Source organism: Solanum lycopersicum, chromosome 12 (assembly GCF_036512215.1).
Source record: "Solanum lycopersicum chromosome 12, SLM_r2.1".
Classification (NCBI taxonomy): domain Eukaryota; kingdom Viridiplantae; phylum Streptophyta; class Magnoliopsida; order Solanales; family Solanaceae; genus Solanum; species Solanum lycopersicum.
Genome location: NC_090811.1, coordinates 68,688,300 through 68,706,382, shown reverse-complemented (window position 1 = coordinate 68,706,382; position 18,083 = coordinate 68,688,300). Strand labels below are relative to the sequence as shown.

The 18,083-nt window shown below is 35.5% G+C and overlaps 2 protein-coding genes and 1 non-coding gene across 5 annotated transcripts; 2 read left to right on the top strand and 1 right to left on the bottom strand.

Annotated features, from left to right (window-relative positions):
• Positions 1 to 799: 799 nt before the first annotated feature.
• On the bottom strand, positions 800 to 10,047 carry LOC101259137 (FIP1[III]-like protein). 3 transcript variants are annotated; one of them, XM_019211621.3, is made up of 10 exons: positions 9,446 to 9,869; positions 9,270 to 9,297; positions 8,267 to 8,445; positions 7,843 to 7,969; positions 7,584 to 7,652; positions 7,219 to 7,320; positions 6,962 to 7,143; positions 4,680 to 6,489; positions 1,159 to 1,866; positions 800 to 1,068 (listed from the first exon to the last, which is right to left on the bottom strand). In XM_019211621.3, the coding sequence occupies exons 1-9, from the start codon at positions 9,484 to 9,486 to the stop codon at positions 1,327 to 1,329; spliced, it is 3,078 nt and encodes a 1,025-aa protein (XP_019067166.1). In that variant the 5' UTR covers positions 9,487 to 9,869; the 3' UTR covers positions 800 to 1,068; positions 1,159 to 1,326. The 3 variants fall into 3 exon arrangements, with proteins under 3 accessions (XP_019067166.1, XP_004253153.1, XP_025884286.1); XM_004253105.5 differs by lacking the exon at positions 9,270 to 9,297 and having other exon boundaries at positions 9,446 to 10,047; XM_026028501.2 differs by lacking the exons at positions 7,584 to 7,652; positions 9,270 to 9,297 and having other exon boundaries at positions 9,446 to 10,047.
• Positions 10,048 to 10,533: 486 nt separating this feature from the next.
• On the top strand, positions 10,534 to 16,696 carry LOC138340540 (uncharacterized). The gene is made up of 14 exons (XM_069292293.1): positions 10,534 to 10,920; positions 11,028 to 11,170; positions 11,455 to 11,503; positions 11,591 to 11,737; positions 12,382 to 12,461; positions 12,567 to 12,636; positions 12,745 to 12,835; positions 13,107 to 13,176; positions 13,545 to 13,643; positions 13,736 to 13,835; positions 13,944 to 14,030; positions 14,115 to 14,203; positions 14,312 to 14,671; positions 15,262 to 16,696. The coding sequence occupies exons 1-13, from the start codon at positions 10,872 to 10,874 to the stop codon at positions 14,459 to 14,461; spliced, it is 1,224 nt and encodes a 407-aa protein (XP_069148394.1). The 5' UTR covers positions 10,534 to 10,871; the 3' UTR covers positions 14,462 to 14,671; positions 15,262 to 16,696.
• MIR6023 (microRNA MIR6023) lies at positions 15,612 to 15,845 on the top strand. The gene has a single exon (NR_108012.1). It is a non-coding gene; the product is annotated as a microRNA MIR6023 (primary transcript).
• Positions 16,697 to 18,083: the final 1,387 nt, after the last annotated feature.

The following is an 18,083-nucleotide window of genomic DNA, read 5'->3' as shown; positions in this document are numbered from 1 at the left end:
CGACATTCATCACCTTTTGCGACGGTTTTAGTCGCCGCTAATACACACTTTTAGCGATGACATTCATCACCTTTTGCGACGGTTTTAGTCGCCGCTAATACTCACTTTTAGCGACGACATTCATCATTTTTGCAGAGCAGAACGACCAGAAAAAGAAGTTAAGTTAGAAAGCCGTATGATAGGTGGTAACTATCTTGTACGGTTCAGGGGGTAATCGGTTATGTCGCTGCTAATACTCACTTTTAGCGGTGAAATTCATCACTTTTCGTGACCGTTCTAGTCACCGCTAATACGCACTTTTAGCGACGACATTCATCACTATCAGTGGCGGTTAATGTCGCTGCTAAAAGCCCTTTTAGTCGCAAAAGTTAATAGATTTAGCATTTATAGTTGCCGCTAAAAATTAGTTTTAGTGACAAAAAAAAATTAATAGTTTTATCGTCGATTTAAATGACACTAATACTATCTTTTAGCGGCAACTATCATTTTTATTATTGACGGATTTAAACCGCTAAAAGAATCTTTTCGCGACGACTTTAACTTTTGGCAGTTTTTATTGCCATTAATACTTTCTTTTTGCGGCAATTCTTGAATGATTTATAAGCTGTAGTAGTTGCCACTAATACTTACTATTTTTGTTGCCACTAATACTTACTTTTTGTGGCAATTATTATATGATCTAGTGGTTGCTTTAATTGTCACTCCCTATATTTATAGTCAACAAAAAGTAGTATGAATAAATGTTCTGGTCTTATGTGAAAAATATGTTTCCGAAAAGTTCATTGAAAAAGTTACAATCTAAGATAAAGATATTTTAGTAATTTAATATTCAAGTAAAGATAGTAAAGAGTTGATGTTTTTAAAGAAATATATATATAAATAAACAATTAGTATTCATTTGATCATATACGAAGTAATTTCCAACGATAAGGATTTGGATGAACCCCTTGCACTAACGTTACGCCATACTCACCAACTTATTGAAGCAAAACATCTGAGACAAGTTTGCAACTTGAACTTGTAGATCCATATACTCAAACAAGGAAAGTTGCTTCCAAACCGCTGCTTCTGAAACGTATAAAGGAAATAATAAGAAAAAATAATAAAACTTTAACAGTTGGGAATAAAAATTGAACTGATAAAACACTCAAGCCATACCATCATCATTGGTGGCCTTACATCCTTTGAAATCAAAATAATCAATTATACTTCAGAGGAGAAAAAAACACATTTAGCGCAACAAAACGGAGCATTCTTTATGAGACGCCACTATATACAGATCCAGTTATGAAGATTAAGTGAGACGGAACTTCTCTTGTATAAGCACTAAACAGTTGCCTTGCTTGCAGCCCATCTCCTCTTTCGTGCTGGTCTTGGTTGCATAGGTTCAGTCGACACAGCAAACGAATCAACCAAAGGCGTAGAGATATTCTTTGTATCACTTTTGAGAGCAATAGGCTGCTTGAAACGCTCTCCACGCTTTTCCATCTTTGCTATGATCTCCAAAATCTTAGGGCTGCCCTGTCCCTCCACATTTTTACCAGTAGCGAAATTCTTCATTTCACCGATTTCTGATTTTCCAGAATACGTGATTCTCTTTTTAACGATTTTCTCGTTCATTTCTTCAATTATCTGACCTTCTTCAATATCCAAAGACTCTTCCTGGTTGGCATCTGAGAATATAGCAAGCCTTTCTTTATCATTTTCTTTAGGATCAGTTGTCACATTTCGAGTTCTGAGTGTCTCCCTGAAATGGAGTTTGCTAGTTCCATCGACGGGCTTCAGCTTCAAATAACAATCTGAATCCAAGTGGCCATACCTGTCAAAGGATGTTACACCCCCTGCTTTGGAGCATCTTCCGGAGGACTGCAGATCCATGGTCACAAATCAAAATCAAAATCAAAATCCTGATAGTTTACACAATTAATGAAGAGAGGCCGCCTTTTATCGTGTGTGAGCTCACATGACACAAAAACTTATCATGAAGAGAATTAGAGAACTTGTTAACTGTTAAAGGCATATCTATCATACCAAGTAATTGCAAACTTGAAACTTCGAAAGGGGATGTAACTTGAACAGTTAAACAGAAGAGAGCTATATAGTCAATGGCTATATGCGTTTGTAATAAATTATAACAGGAGCTGAAGGATAAAAGGACTTAGCATACGTGCTAATCAAGATGACTTTCCGAAGCAGACCATCATGCATTTGTTTACCAATAAAGTGCAGCCAAGAAGAAATTTAAAACATGGGAATGTGTTAATAACTAGGATAATAACAAAGCTTATAATGATGTCATGGTATATCAACATAAAAATAAATATCAGGGAGACCATATTAGCAATACGGTATTAATGTATCATAAAGTTGATGTAAAAGAAATGGCTCCTGAAGCAGAAGTAAAACGCTATAATAGTGAAACGAAATATGCAGTTAAAGTTTTCTCCATATCTGATTCCCTTTTCTATGATTAATAGTCTGTTTATTTTAAACTTTGACACCACCAAGGCAAGGGCCGGATCTTACCTCAAACAGAGCTGAAGAAAGTAAAGTGTGGATTCTAAATTCTAGAAACAGCATAATTAACTCTAGTTCTTTTTTAATCTTTTGATAATGGAGGTGGCAAATCTATTGAAAAGATGGGGAGAAACGTAGAGAACCTTACAAAAAGATATAGTTTTCTACCAAAAGCACTCCATCATCTGTACTAAACGGAATATCAGAAGTAAAAAATACTTCCAAGATATGATGTTACATTGTCATGAGCTTACACAAAATATCAGTATTTTTAATTTGTTCTTATCTACTAAAGATCCCAAGCACTACATATCGAAACATTGAACACCCCCTCCCATTGATAAGAGAAAAACAAGACTTCATTCTAGTCTAACTTCAAGCAGGTGCAACACCTAATATGGCCTCTCAAAAATTGAATATATAGAGTAAGGGGTTGTCTAGTAGAGTGTGTCAAAAAATAATGCATGCATTAGTCTTGTTATTACTAGTACCTTGTTTGATACTCTTTTCCAACCAAGCATTAGTTATACACTCTATTGTGCATTAAAATGTGTATTCCTAATACCATGGATTTCTAGGTATTAGCAATCCAATGCTTTTAATGCATGCATTAACTCAATTAAAGACTCAATTGCCCCTCAATACCTTTTTTTATATCTTTTCCACCATAACAGTGAAGAGTATTTTTGAATAATTTTTTAAAATGCAATGATTCTATTGTTAATACATCAAACCAATCAATGCATAAACATAATCTATGTACAATTAATGCAAGCATAACTAATACATGCATTGCTAATGCAAGCATTACTCATACACTCTATTTTGCATTATATTAATACATTCTACCAAACGACCCCCAAATGTCCAGCTAAAATTATCATTTTCAATCTAGATGCAAAGTTGTCCAGAGACATTAAAGGAGCATGCATTAGGACAGCAACTTCAGTGGTGTGGCGATCTCCTATTTCTTAATTCACTTTCCAGCTCACATTCTTGAACACGACTTGAAGTCATCATATTCAAAAATATATTTATATATATTGAAGAATAAATGAAAGCAAAGAAAATACTCTATTAGAAACTGCAGGTATCCCACATACAAAAGCGCATGCCAAGAAAGAAATAAGATCTGCTAGAATGTTGAGTCATGTTAAGTTCTTGTGTAAGCACTACGCACAATTTTATGATGGTTAATATCCAAAAAGTCAGGACATGTAGTTGGACGCTGATAGTAAAGTAAGACACACTTTTATGCCAATGCCGGATACCAAAGGCAACTTACCTCCTAAACTATTGCTCAACTTAAGATAAAAGAACAATCAATGAAGTCATGCAGAAACATTGAGCTAGTGACATATCAATCTATCAAACTCGAGAAAAAAGATTTGGCAGCCCATTTCAACACAAAAATAGAAACTATTTGCGTGAAATGAGATCTAATGAGTTAGCAGAAATAGTAAGCTGCATCGTGATCACAATTTAGTGATACCCCAGTTAGACAATTTGGTGTGTTTTCTGCCTAGTTTACTGAGATCCGCTGCACTGATATTAAAATTGAAGGAAATAGAAAAAGTTTACTTGATTATTCCTATTGCAGAAGATTACCTATATAACTACACAAAGACAATGAACTTCAGAGTCCTCTCTTATTTTTTGCAGAAGTGCTATCACATTAGATATCTAATACCTCAAGTGACAATAGACTAACACCAACTGGAGCCACAAAATGGTAACATGTCCCTTCAGCAAACACTCGTTTCTCAACGTATAGAGGACTGTCAATAACAATGTGGATGCACATTTTTTTGTTAGATAAAGAAAAAACGACAAAATGATCACCAACATATTTATATGGTTTCATAGTAACTACGGAATACTGATGATCAATTGTTTAAAGGTAACAATTCCTAGAATAGCAAGCTCAATATGATTTTGCAATTGACACGTCCAATTTTTTAAGGGTCAATTCAAGAACAAAACATTAAAAAAAAAAAAACAAGTCAACATGAGAACTTTAATCTGAAACCAAACGCACGGGGAAATAGGAGACCTTGGTAGCATGAGATGACATCACATAATGGAACAGGACCCAACACATATGGAAAACTCATATTTACATATAGACTATACAATCTTGACATCCGTATACACAAAATTACCTCTCCGTTCTCAACAATCAAGTCTGTGTCAACAGAATCTCTTCCTCTTGGGAATCTCCTCCAATGATTATCTTTATGAAAAACTTTAGACCCTTGACCAAATTGATTGGCATTATTGCCTTCCCTGATCAATTTGTATTTTTCCTGCTCCACATGCCTGTCATCTAAAAGCTTTTCTACTGGGTTGGGCCCATGATTATTGTCAAATGACTTAAACCTTTTGTCACTTGAAGTTCTTCTGAACGAATATGACGTCCTCTCAGCATCGAATACATTTTCCTGATAACCAGAATTGTTTTCATCTTCAACCCATTGCATCCCTTCAGACTGCCGGCCCCCTCTTCTTCTTTTAAAAATGTCCTGATTAGCAGGATACTTGATTGTCTGATTGGCACCGATGGAGTTGGTCAAACTAGCAAACTGACCACCATCACATTTCCTGGTCCCACTGAATATTCTGTTTCTGCCACGTGGCAGTTCAAGGCTCTGCCACCTTCTGCTAGAAGTACAAGATTCTCTATACAAACAAAAGGATGAAGGTCGATACCCATCAAATCTCCCTCCCATATCCTTTAGATCCATGAAGCATATATCATTTGAACTTTTGCAAGGACTGATATCTCTCCTTTGGCCCCTACTGGGGCTTTTAATTTCTCTTCTGAAATAAGTCAAATTTACATCATAGCCATCTTCTAGAATATCAGTATCCCTGTGGTTGTATGGTCTATATCTGTTATCGGTCTCTTCCATGATATCGTAGATGTAATTACATTCAGTTACAAGATCATCAGTCCTCACTCTCTTCTTTTTCGGCAGCTGATCTATTTTCCGAATACGTTGACTGGGATTCTCATCATCTGAATAGGAAATATACTTATCGATCCATTGTTCTGATTCATGAAAAGAAATGTTCTCCATATCCTGAACAGTGAGCCTTCCCCCATAATGGGGTCTATCTCTTTCCAACAATTTATCATCTGTATAAGTTGATAGTTCAAGATGATCTAGCTTTCTTTTCACACTTCGACCGCCAGACCAGTTTTTGTCATATCTGCATCTTAACTGATATTCCATCTGAGGATTTTTTGTAAAAGAACCCCGGCATGGATAATCAGAAAATCGTCCTGCATTAGAGTAAAAGGGTTCTGCCCTCTTAAAATGTGAAGTATCTTCCCTTTCATGAGAGTCGAAAGCATATCGTCTATCTCTCTGTCTGTGTCGGATCACAGATGAATTACGCCTTTCATACAGTATCCTAGCATCAGATTTGTGGGAATCCTCATCTTTCAGGTGAGCAGGAATTGTTTCACCCATTCGACCAGGTCTTCTTCTGTCATGCAGCAGATCTCTTTGCACAGACCTTCTACCTTGTGTAAAATATTTAAAATCACCAGACTTTGTTCTGTTGTGATCGGTTCTGGAAATTGGCTGGTAATCAGTTGTACCCTTCTCCCGTAACTCAGATTCTGCGTTTGATATTAACCTTGTATGATGATCATGAGATTTCTCCAAGTTAAGAAAAGTCCCATCTCCAGATGTGCCACCATGACTTAAAGAACAACAAGATGAACCTGGGCTATGCTCTCTGCCTCCACCACACAGTGGTTCTTGCAACTTTATAGGTTGTCTTGGATCAGATATGTCTCTCTCACTGCTTTTATTTGCATCATGAGTAGACTTAATTGCTCCTGAGGTTTGATCAACATTACAGTAGGTCCCCTCTTGGTGGTGTCGCTCATCTGCATCAGAGTACTCGGAATTTTCGTAGTTATCTGAACCCATAGACACGTGCTCACAAACAGGTGTATTCCTGGAATCCAGAATTAATTTTATGAGAATGAAGTAACTTGAATCATTAAATACATTTTTATGCATCATCAATCAGCAGAAAAACAGGTGAGATGTGAGAAGCAAGACTTAAAAGTAAAGGTGAAGATAGCAAAAAGAAAGAGAAAAATGGATCACATTACTCATGGTCCATGAAAAAGGAAATCTCTGAAAAATTTGACAATATTTTGCAAGAATGTCTAGAAAACAAAACCTTAAGAAGACTTAGAAGCCAACAACTTTAAGCCAACTAAGCATCAAGAACATGTGAGAAAACCTATCACATTTCAAAGTCTTATTTGCAACAAATATAGCCTTCGAACGTTAACTACATAAGGATTAAATGACACATCCTTTGCAAAATTGTTGTGTTCCAATGTGAAGATTAACCAGCAAAAGAATAATCCAACTAGAGTTACAGACTATCATCACAGTTCAACCAGTAGATGACATACCTTCCAGATGTAGAGTTGCCTGATCCTTCTCCAGTTCCTTCCAAGCTGGCTAACTCATCTTCGCAGGCACTACTGAAACAGAGAAACTCCTTTTTATCTCCCCCAACATCTCCATTCTCAGATGCTTCCTTCTGCTCTTTTGTAGAACTTATAGGATCTTCCATTGACTGCTGCAAAGCAATCTGGTGCCAGCACAAGCCTGTGAGCACACAGCAATTAGATGGTCAAGAAAAGGGGAGAATCAAAATTTTTGATACCTGTATGACAACACTAGAATCCCGATATTGTGGACGCTCCACATCTGTTGATGGTAGGCGCTCAATCATGCTCTCTTCCACCTCTATTTCTCTACCTTTTGGCTGAACATTGGCAAGTTTATACCATAACCATCATTAACAGTTCAATTTCAGATAGCATTTAAGTACTGTTAGGTAACAAAGACGTCTACATTTTTTAAAAATGTCTTCTTCAGCATGGTTTGAATAGAAACATGGTCAACCTCAGCTTTCAGAACCCATTTAATACACACAGCTCGCCTATTGTTTCTTTTTTTTTTTTTTATAAGGTAAGGCTTCACCTAGTGTTTGAGGAATACTATTGACAATCATCCAGAGATACCTACCTTACTAATTTTCGGAGTCTTGTAGTCTGACTCCTTGAATACCTTTTTTGCTTGTTCTCGGTGCTCATCCTATTTCAAAAGTCACGGCCAGTGATAAACATGTAAGACGTGCAGTAAAAATAGTAGAAACAACTTTGCCACTATGCATTCTAGAAAGTTGGAAAGAAATACAAAAACAAAGACAACAAGAAATGATAAAAGGAAAAACTATATACTCTAATACATATCAGAAACAGACAAACTTATATGCATTCATTACCAGGCAGTTGCAATACTGTTTCCAACTATCTTCATCAAAGCCAAAATTAAAATAATCTGTCAAGTCAGAGCCTGGATACCGCCAAGGTTTCTTCTCAAACATATCAATATTCACGTCCAAGATATTCCTGAAAAAATATGGATCAATTACATCTCTATGAAATATGAATAGATTAAGCCTACAAAAAAATATAGAACAACTTTATCTGGTAAACCTATAACTTAACAGTTCTTTGATGAGATGACCAACATTATTTCCAATAAGCAAATATGCACCAGGAGAAGTGGAACCCCTTGTTCCAAATGTAGATAATTTATTTTTAACAGTATGTTTGAACTGTAGATCTTTTTCTATAAAAATGGAAACACGACAAAGCATTAACCAAAGATTAGAATACAAGCAAAGTTTGACAAAACATATTAACCTTGATCGAGGAAGTGAGAAGCTCTGTCCATTTTGAGCAGCAAAGCTTGAGCCCACCCTTTGTGTGTAGCTATTATCCTCCCAGTTGCCCTTGACAAATGTTGTACAGTAAGAAGGCGCACAAGAAGATCCATTGGCTTTGAGATGATTAGAATATGCTGCTTGTGGTGGTCGTGTGTTCTACAGAAAAGTGGGGGCGAAATCATAATTCAGAGAATGAAACACTATAAAGTAACAGAAGTACAGAACAGTACTAATCCATTTTCTTTCCATATATGTGGCATTCAGGCCAACACCTTGACTAATCCATGAAAGAGTAACTGCATTAATTCATGAAAACGCTGATGAAGGCTATCATCATGATAATTCCACACTTGAAGAATTCAAATATAGATAATCGCGAAGAAACACCTAAAGGCATTTCCAGTAAAATCCCATGTTGCAGCAAAGGTAGGTGTATTGCAAAAAAAACTGAAAAAACGAATGAAGCAAATATTCTCTTCATTTGCTTTGAGAAAGAGAAAAAACAAAATACATGATATCAAGCTTTATTCTGACCTTTTTCTAATAAACAGAACATATATATCAATCAATCAACTCGTCTTAGTCGGCTTCATACTTCAATCAACACCAAAACAACATTGAAAAACTCAAGTTTATTTCTCCCACTCCAAATATTTGGGACTTCTGCTTCCTGAATTTCATACTAAATGAACTTTGAGCAACGTTTAAAAAAACAGAATATCATCATTTGATATGAGGATGTTTCTAACTTATAGTCCGTAATTTTGTGCAGCTTCGGAATATCAAAACTTTACATTCTTTAAGGAAATGAAGTACTCAAGACTGATTTCAGCTCCCTGATCAGCAAATAATGCCAAATCAAAATTGAAGAGAGTACACATTTACCAAATTTTCAGTTTTTCAAGCAAGAAGAAACTTATTTGCTGCCAAATAAGAGTCTTCGACCATAGTAAATGGCAGGAATATCAAAATATACAAACCTCGTAATCAGCTTTACACTGACCTCCCCTGTTTTATACATAAAAACAAACCAATATAAGCATTCAATAATAAAAGCAACTCATCCAATCAGTAATCAGGTTCAACAACTAAGCAACACAAAAACAACTTCAAATTTACACTACTCCTTTTCACTAATTTCAGTCTATAATGCTACCTTGTAACTGTTTTTCTCTCCATCGCCACTTCCGCTGCCATTTGAATTCTGTCCTAAACCATTTCCTTTATCACTAACAATAAAACCTCCATTTCCCTCAATTTCATCCTCATCACATCCAGCATTGAGAAAATCATCATCACCTTCATCATCATTCAACAGTATGTTCAAGTCATCTCCACTTTCGCTCTCACGATCCTCTTCTCCTCTTACAGCATTTTCACGATTACAGTTTCCGACGGAAGCATTGTAGTCAACCTCATTGACTTCCGTTTGAACCAGCATTGAACTCTGTAGAGCATTGATTGCTGAACTTGCTTGAACTTCAACGTCGGCGTAGAGATCGCCGAAATCATCGTCGTCGTCGCCGGCGATGTTCACCATTTTGGAGTGTACACAAGTAGAAGTGTGAGCTCAGGGTTTTAGAGATAATCATGAGTTTCTTAAACCCTAAAGATGTACTATTTGGGAATTAATGCGAAGTTTGTGGGTGAAACTGTAAATATTGTTATTTGGGTGTGTTATGTGTGACCAAAAAAAGATTTTTTTAGAAAAATGTGTTATTTTCTTGTGTTAAGAGATGTTCTCTAAAGTAATAAAATATTCTTAAATAATAAAATACAAAATATATGCGGTTTTTCATCTATGTTCGCTTTTTGAAATGATTATACATAAAGTATGTTTTGAACATTATGAATAATCTATTTTAAGAATAATAATAATAACATATTTAGTATGTATATACCTGAGATACCTTATTCATGTTTTAAGAGACACAGAGGAATCGTTTTTGGTAAGATCACCGATTCATAAAAAACCTTTCAAGAACATAAATAAATGAAATTAAGGGAATACGATGATAACACTATATTGAGGCATGTAAGAAGAAGAGAAAACGGATAAAATGCTCTTAACTATAACTAAAATCTCCCACATAAAAGAGAGAAAACGTGTAACTACTATGAATCTTTTACACTAATTCTTGACTTTCAACTTTCTAACTCATGTCATGTTTAATGATCTCTCCTCGTTTCTTTCTTGATATACATCTTCTTACACCTATTACTATGGATCTCTCGCATTTTTTTATCGGGGCATATGTTCTTTTTCTCTTCACATGTCCAAAATATCTCATCTCGCTTTCATGCATTTTGTCCATCACGAAAATCACTCTTCAAATAACTTCATTCATGGTATTGCCTCTCCTAGTATAGATTCACATATCTATTCAAACACTCTCATTTTTATTGTTTTCATGTTCTAAACGTGTAAGTTTTTGACTGATCAACCGTTGAAAATATGAGGATGTACTTGAACATTTTCAAACAATTATAGGGGGTGATGATGTGGTTTCAAACACTTAAGATTCTTTTTAGATAACAATCAATCTTCTCCACCTACTCTTTATCTCCAAAAGTAGGTGGAGATGGCCATGAGCATTCCTTGCTATGCTTCATTTGGCACCAAATTGCAAGGTACACTCTATCTATTCTATCAATTTGGATTTATGGGGTTTTGGTATTTCATAATCTTTTTATAAGTTTTCAAATTTCTTGAATTTTTTTTGTTTCTCTATGACCAGATCCACTTAATTATAGCAACTACAATGGAGTTGAAAAGGTGAAAAGTATCATAAAGAAGACAGTGATTCCTTCTGTTAGTTCCCCTGTTGAATCTCTTCAGAAGGGAAATTGGGTCAAGCTTATTTGTGGTGCTAGCTTTGAGGTCTTCACTTATTAACCCTTTATTCACTATAAAGACTCCACCTTTACACTTTTCTGCAGATAAACTTTTTTTTTGTATAATCAGAATAAACTACTTTGATGTTCCAATTCATATGATGTTTGAAAATTTTGTATAATCAGAATAAACATCTTGTACTCCATGTGTAGTCGAATCTCATCATTGAAGTGTAATGAAGCTAGTACAAACTAAGTATGAAGATTATACAAAATGCAGAGACATGTTAATATATTCGAGACAATTTTTATCTTTCTTGGTTTTTGTAGGATTTGGTTGATATCAGGAACCTTTCTCTGGTTTATACACTTGCCGGAGGTGAAAATTGAATCATTAACTGTCTCTTTATAATTTTGGTATTATTATATCTTGCATAGAGTTGGTAAGTTTGAGTATTGATTGTAGTTGATTGCATTGACTGCGCTGCTGAGGCGTCAGTGGTGAATGCTGTAAATGAAGGGATAGAAGCAGCCAGAGCCCTTGTGCCCATACGCAGGCCTTGGGTAATGATTAGTGTTAATGATGATGAAGATCTTCATTTCCGTAAAGCTGGTAACTCCCCCTACACTTTGACATTGACCAGCATAGTTGTCCTTTCTGATACTCATAATCTTGGTTACGTGATGTAGGAGTAAAAGTTTCTTGCTTTCTTTTAATATAAGTATGAATTCAACCCTGCCGTAGACAAAAACTTGCCAGTAAAAATATGGTATTTAAGTGGAGAAGGGTAGATGAGCTAGCCCGTGATCCACCGAGGTTTGAACCATGCACAGGTCAGGGAATTCTCAATTATCAAAAAAAGTAGGCTTTTGAAGCATTAGAAACTGTGAAGTGGCTTTGATTATTTTATGCCCATATCGAGTCTTCTAATATCGGTCCTTTTGCCATAGTTGTAAACAATCATTGCATCTTAACTTACCAAACATTGCATGACGGACCATCAGAAGAATTTAGCTCAAAGAACTCTAGTTTATCACACAGAGTAGTTTCTAATGCATCGTCATTTTCAGTGGATTCTATCATTTGTCAACCTCCAGAAATGGGCAGATAGTCACCTTTTCAGAAACGAATGGTACTGGGAAAATTAGATCAAAGACCCGAGATCATATTTTATCATGAATGAGATTATTCATGGAAAGTATTCCTAAATAAGATGTGTTGGTTTAATACTCTAGTTGTCTATAATAATTTTGCAGAATTTGATCCGGATGATTGCCCCTGGGATTGCATGAGACCTTGTGAGAAAGTGTGTCCTGCTAATGCAATACTGCAAAAGGTTCTCTCCATTTTGAATTGCCTTGATTTATTCTACATTTTTCTAACCTGCTATATTCGTTTAAAGCTTATTCATGTTCAATACTAAAGGCGACATCTATTGCAGGGCGGAGTTTTGGCTGAGCGTTGTTATGGTTGTGGTCGCTGCCTTCCGGTTTGTCCATATGACAAAATAAGTGAGTTCACTGCTGCCTGTCTTTTTTCACCTGCTCCGTGTCCTTTTACTTCAGGATTGTTGTTTTTCTGCAAATTGAATTCATGAAGATATCTTTTCGTTGATTCAGGAGCTATTACGTATGTGAGAGATGTTATAGCTACAGCTGAACTTCTTGAAAGGGATGATGTTGATGCCTTAGAAATTCATACCAGTGGAAGGTTAGCATAATTTTCTTTTCGGTTAATATATTCCCCGAAATCATTCAAGTGTGAATTTACACTTCTTATTCAATTGAGACACAAACTTAACCGTAAAATAGAATGCTTACTCAAAGTATATTTATGCAATACAATCTGATTTTGGTACTCCTTATTCTGTGCAACAAAAATCACAAACAAAATGTACAAATGGTTCTTTGTCACATTATCAGAGTAACATAAATTTGTAGCTAAAAAGTGTATCTTATCTGCATTCTCGTTTCTGGAACAGGGAACCTTCTGTTTTTAGAGAACTCTGGACTGGGTTGGGGAACTCAACTGCAAATCTGAAGCTCGTGGCAGTATGTGAAGCTGTTACTCTTCTTTTGATCTCTGTTGGTGACATTAAATACTACTTCCTTCGTTTAATTTGTTTGTCCTACTTGTGTTTTTAGTACATTTCAAAAAGAATGTCTATTTCCTTTCTTGATAACTCTTTAATTCTAATTTTCCACGTGGCATGTGTAAAACCACGACATTGAAGGGAAATTTGGTGCATTTTACATATCTTTAGTTTAAGACCACAAGATTCAAAAGTCTTTTTTATTTTTTTAAACTCTCTGTCAAGTCAAAACCAGATAAACAAATTGAAACGGAGGGAGTATTATCTAGCAAGTTCAAACAACTAATTCCATTTCAAGAATTATGTTTTTATCATGGTTTCGTGCAGGTTAGTTTTCCAGACTTAAGAGATTCAACCATATCTGCAATGAATGCTATGTACTCTATAATGGAATCATCCAGCATACACTGCGTCAACTTATGGCAGGTGCAGATCATTTTGTCCTATCGCTAATTGATTTAGAAGCTAGAACGCGCGGAATATATTCTCATCATTTCTACTAATGATTGTAATTGAAGTTGGATGGTCGACCAATGAGTGGAGATATTGGGCGAGGTGCCACGAGAGATGCAATTGCTTTTGCACGAAAATTGGCCTCTGCTGGCGACAAGCCTAAAGGTTTGCACATAAAAATATTCTTCTGATAAATGGCATGATACAATTCATTGTTAGCTAGTTCTATAAACTACTTGCTAGTGCAATTTGAAGATTCTTCCTATGTCATAGGCTTCCTTCAACTGGCTGGTGGTACCAATATTCACACAGTGGAAGGGTTGAAAAAAGAGAGATTATTCCAAACAACAACCATACACGGTATTAACTCCACAGTCCACACTTTATTAAGTTCACATTCCATATAACACTGAAGTTTTGACATCAATCCACACATTCATTTAGAGCCTTCAAGATACGAGACAATTCCGAGCACCTTACATTCACCGAATGCTTTGATTGCTGGTGTGGCCTTTGGTGGCTATGCACGAAAGGTAGGTCCTTATTGCCAATCATGGAAATTACTCTTAGTCTATCCAACCAACTGCATAGGCTAAGTACTATAGCAGTATCATAATCTCATCTCATTATTCCTCCTTCAGATCGTCGGTAGAGTTCTGAGTTCTGTGCAAAGTCATCACAGACCTGCTCGTGTTGAAGATTTCCCCGAGCAACTTCTGCAGGCCATTATTGAATCACTAGCTCTGGTTGGAACTGTTAAATGTTACAACATCCAGAAGCAGATCACTTAGATTGTATTTGAGGTTGATACACCAGCAGAAATTTAGAACTATGAGGTCTTGGTAAGGCCTGTCCAAGGATTAATGATGGTAGTTGGTACACAGATTCTCAAGGACAAAGGTCGAAATCAGAGATAACACTTTTATCGTCATACAGAACATAGATATACATAGTGCATCATCGAAGATTCGCAGGGAAGGATTCAAAATTTTGACATAACGGTATGCCCTCTAACTTATGCTCTTTACTTTGACTCATTAGCTACTCTATCCTCTGGCATTGCTTTTAATGCTTAAGTGCTTTGTTAAGTAGCTCACTTCAGCTAAATGGTATACTTAACCTTCCTTGCCAACCACCATTTGTGCATGTATCAGTAATTTCATTTTTATTTATCGGTCATCAAATGAGATATACAGTATAAGCCAAAAATTTCAAATTTCTAGTGTCAAATGGCTATCCCATGCAAAGAACTCGCCACTATTTTCAGCTCACTAGTAACTCTACACTAGAAACGCCCATCATAAAGGACCAACTTCAGCTTGGATGAGTAGTTTCTTATTTCCTTAATTGACATATACACGTTGGAGCTAAGACTTAAACCAACATGTTTCAAGAGCTGTAAAGCTTCTGATGTATATTTATCATGCCTATATTGATCTTTTCGGTTACAATCTTATATTGACACACTGCACGCAAACCCACATCAGCTGTATATAATTTTCTATATCCATTATCTTTTTGTAAATTGTTTTCCTCTTTATTTGTACCATCTCTAACTAAGTTTTGGCTCATGTGGTCATGTCTTTTTTAGGAAATTCTTGACGCGAAGGCGGCAAATAGATCTGTATAACACACAGATTATGTGGACTCTATCCTACGATGTGTGAGTTAAGAAACTGCAGTTCTAGCAAAGCCAAAGGCATAATTTGTTGCTTGACTCATGATCAGCAAGTGCCACATTTCTTAGTAGAATACAGTTAAAGTCATCTATCGTCCGAGACGTGAGAATTGGATAAGTTATTTCAAGAAAGGTCGAGTCATTGGAGATGAGAGAGCTGGAGGAGGGTGGTTTTGGAATCAATCATCGTCCCGACTAGCTACATCTGATGTCAAGTTCGATCACTTGGCCTGACGTCTCATCACATTTAACTCCATCCCATAAGCAGTAATCTCTGTTCATATTCCATGAAAGAGTTTTTGGATAAGATCTTTTACCGTAGTAATCACAAATCCTAGACGACTGTGCTCTTGGACAGAAATTTCTGATCAAAGCATTTCCCTTCTTAAATTCAAGAGAATGCTTACAGTAGGTCCCTCATCGAGTGTTTGTGATTACTACGGTCAGGAATCTTATCCAGAGACAATTCATGGAATATGAGCTGAGATTGGTGTCTATGGGATGGAGTGAATGCGATAAGACGTGGGGGCATGTGATTGAACATGACCTCAGTTGCAGGGACGATTGAGTCGAATATCACCCTTTTCCAGCCACATTTCTTAGTAGAATACAGTTGGAGTCATCTATCGTCTGAGGTGTGAGAATTGGGTAAGTTATTCCAAGAAAGGTCGAGCCTTTTTGGAGACGAGAGCTCAAAGAAAGTGCTATTGGAATCAATCATCATCCCCACCGGCTACAACTGATGTCAAGTTCAATCACTTGGCCCGACGTCTCATCGCATTTAACTCCATCCCATAAGCAACAATCTCTGTTCATATTCCATGAGACTGTTTTTGGGTAAGATTGTTTATCATAATAATCATAAATACTAGATGACCGTGCTTGTTGTCTATGTTGCTCGGACTCTTTAATAATTTCAATGGATGCGTGTTGGATTCACCAAAAGTAGTGTATTTTTGGAGAATTCGACACGGGCGCGACATCGGTAAGTGAATAGTCCGCGCAACAAGTAGGTCCCTCGTCAAGTGTTTGTGATTACTACAATCAACAATCTTATCCAAAGACAATCCATGGAATATGAGCAGAGATTGATGTCTATGGGATGGAGGAAAACGCGATAAGATGTGGGGGTATGTGATTGAACGTGACCTCAGTTGCAGGGGCGATTGAGTCTAATATCACCCTCTTCCAGCCAGTGTATGAACTCTAGCATTGTATTACGAGTTGAACAGAAGAAAATAACTTTTTCAGATCTCTCATATGTAAAAACGAAGATTTCTTGTAAAACAGATACTTACAAGTAAAAGTAAGTTTGTAAAGTAATGAAAATCATTTCTTATATACAAAAGGAGCACGATTTTATATGAGGCTCGTATTACAAAGCAAGCGAAGAAAATATGTAAGTGAAGGTCAAGTTATATTGATTGTACTAAATTTTGGGAGTGTTTTTTCGAATGAATTTCGAATTCGAAATATCAGATAATAATAAAATTAAGCAGTTCAACAATCAGTCAAGGATGGACTGCTGTTTGCCCCAAATACAATAGCACAGAAATTATGAAAACTATTTAGTAATAGAGTAATAAAAAAAAATAAGTGATGGCTATTGGAAATTATATAATTATATATTCATCTGCAACTTCAGAAGATATTATATATAATAATAATATATATGATATGGTCACATGAGGTTGCTAATTGCTTGCCTTTTTTTTTCTCTATGATTTGCCGTAGCTTTAAGATGCTCTTAATTTAAAATAAAATAAATATTAATTTTTCGTTCGTATTCACCTGTTCGATATTTATTTTGGAGTTTAATTAATTTAAATCTACATTAAAAAGTTATATTGATGCTTTCAAGATATAGTCATTGAAAAGTCAAACTTCAAGAAGTAAAATGCTTTTTATTAAAAGTATTTATGACGAAAAATTCATAAAATATTTTTTATTGAAGACGATTTTAGATTTGGAATCCAAACCATTGATATATACACTTAAATTTTTTAAAAAGGAACGCAATGATTTGTCGCAGCTTTGAGATGCTCTTTAATTCAAAATAACATAAAATATTATTTTACTATTGATGTTTGATATCTATTTGGGAGTTTAATTATTTAAAATTTTCATTAAAAAAATTTATTTAAGAAGAATAATGCTTTCTATTAAAGACATGCACATCAGAAAATCTTATTTTTTTATAAACTAATTAAGACGATTTCAAATTCGAATCCAAAATCTTGATATATGTGACAAGACCGTTAGCCTGCACTTAAAATTGAAAAAAATAACATTATTTGAGTGACAATATCACGTTTTTGTTGCTGGCTGGCTGTGTTTTTCTTTTCTAAAACAACATAATTAATTAGATGATAGACTTTCTTTCGGGTCGATTCGAGGATGACGCCTTTAGCAGGATCTTTTTTATATACAGGGTTTGAATTTGAGATTCTGGTTAAGGGTGAAACACTTTCACATGTGCACCAAAATTCATATTGATGATGATGGACTTATTACTTGGTGTAATAGCAACATATCACGGTTCAGAATTCAAAAAGAATGGTGTAGATTAGCTTTATATTTATCTCATAAAGATAAAAAGATTATTTCGAATAAAATAATTGCTAAGTAAATGATAATAAAATCATATAAATTGAAAATTCAATACAGTATGAAAACAATCATGTTGAACATAACCCAAAAAAAGTGTTAATAATATATAATACGACAATCGAAGC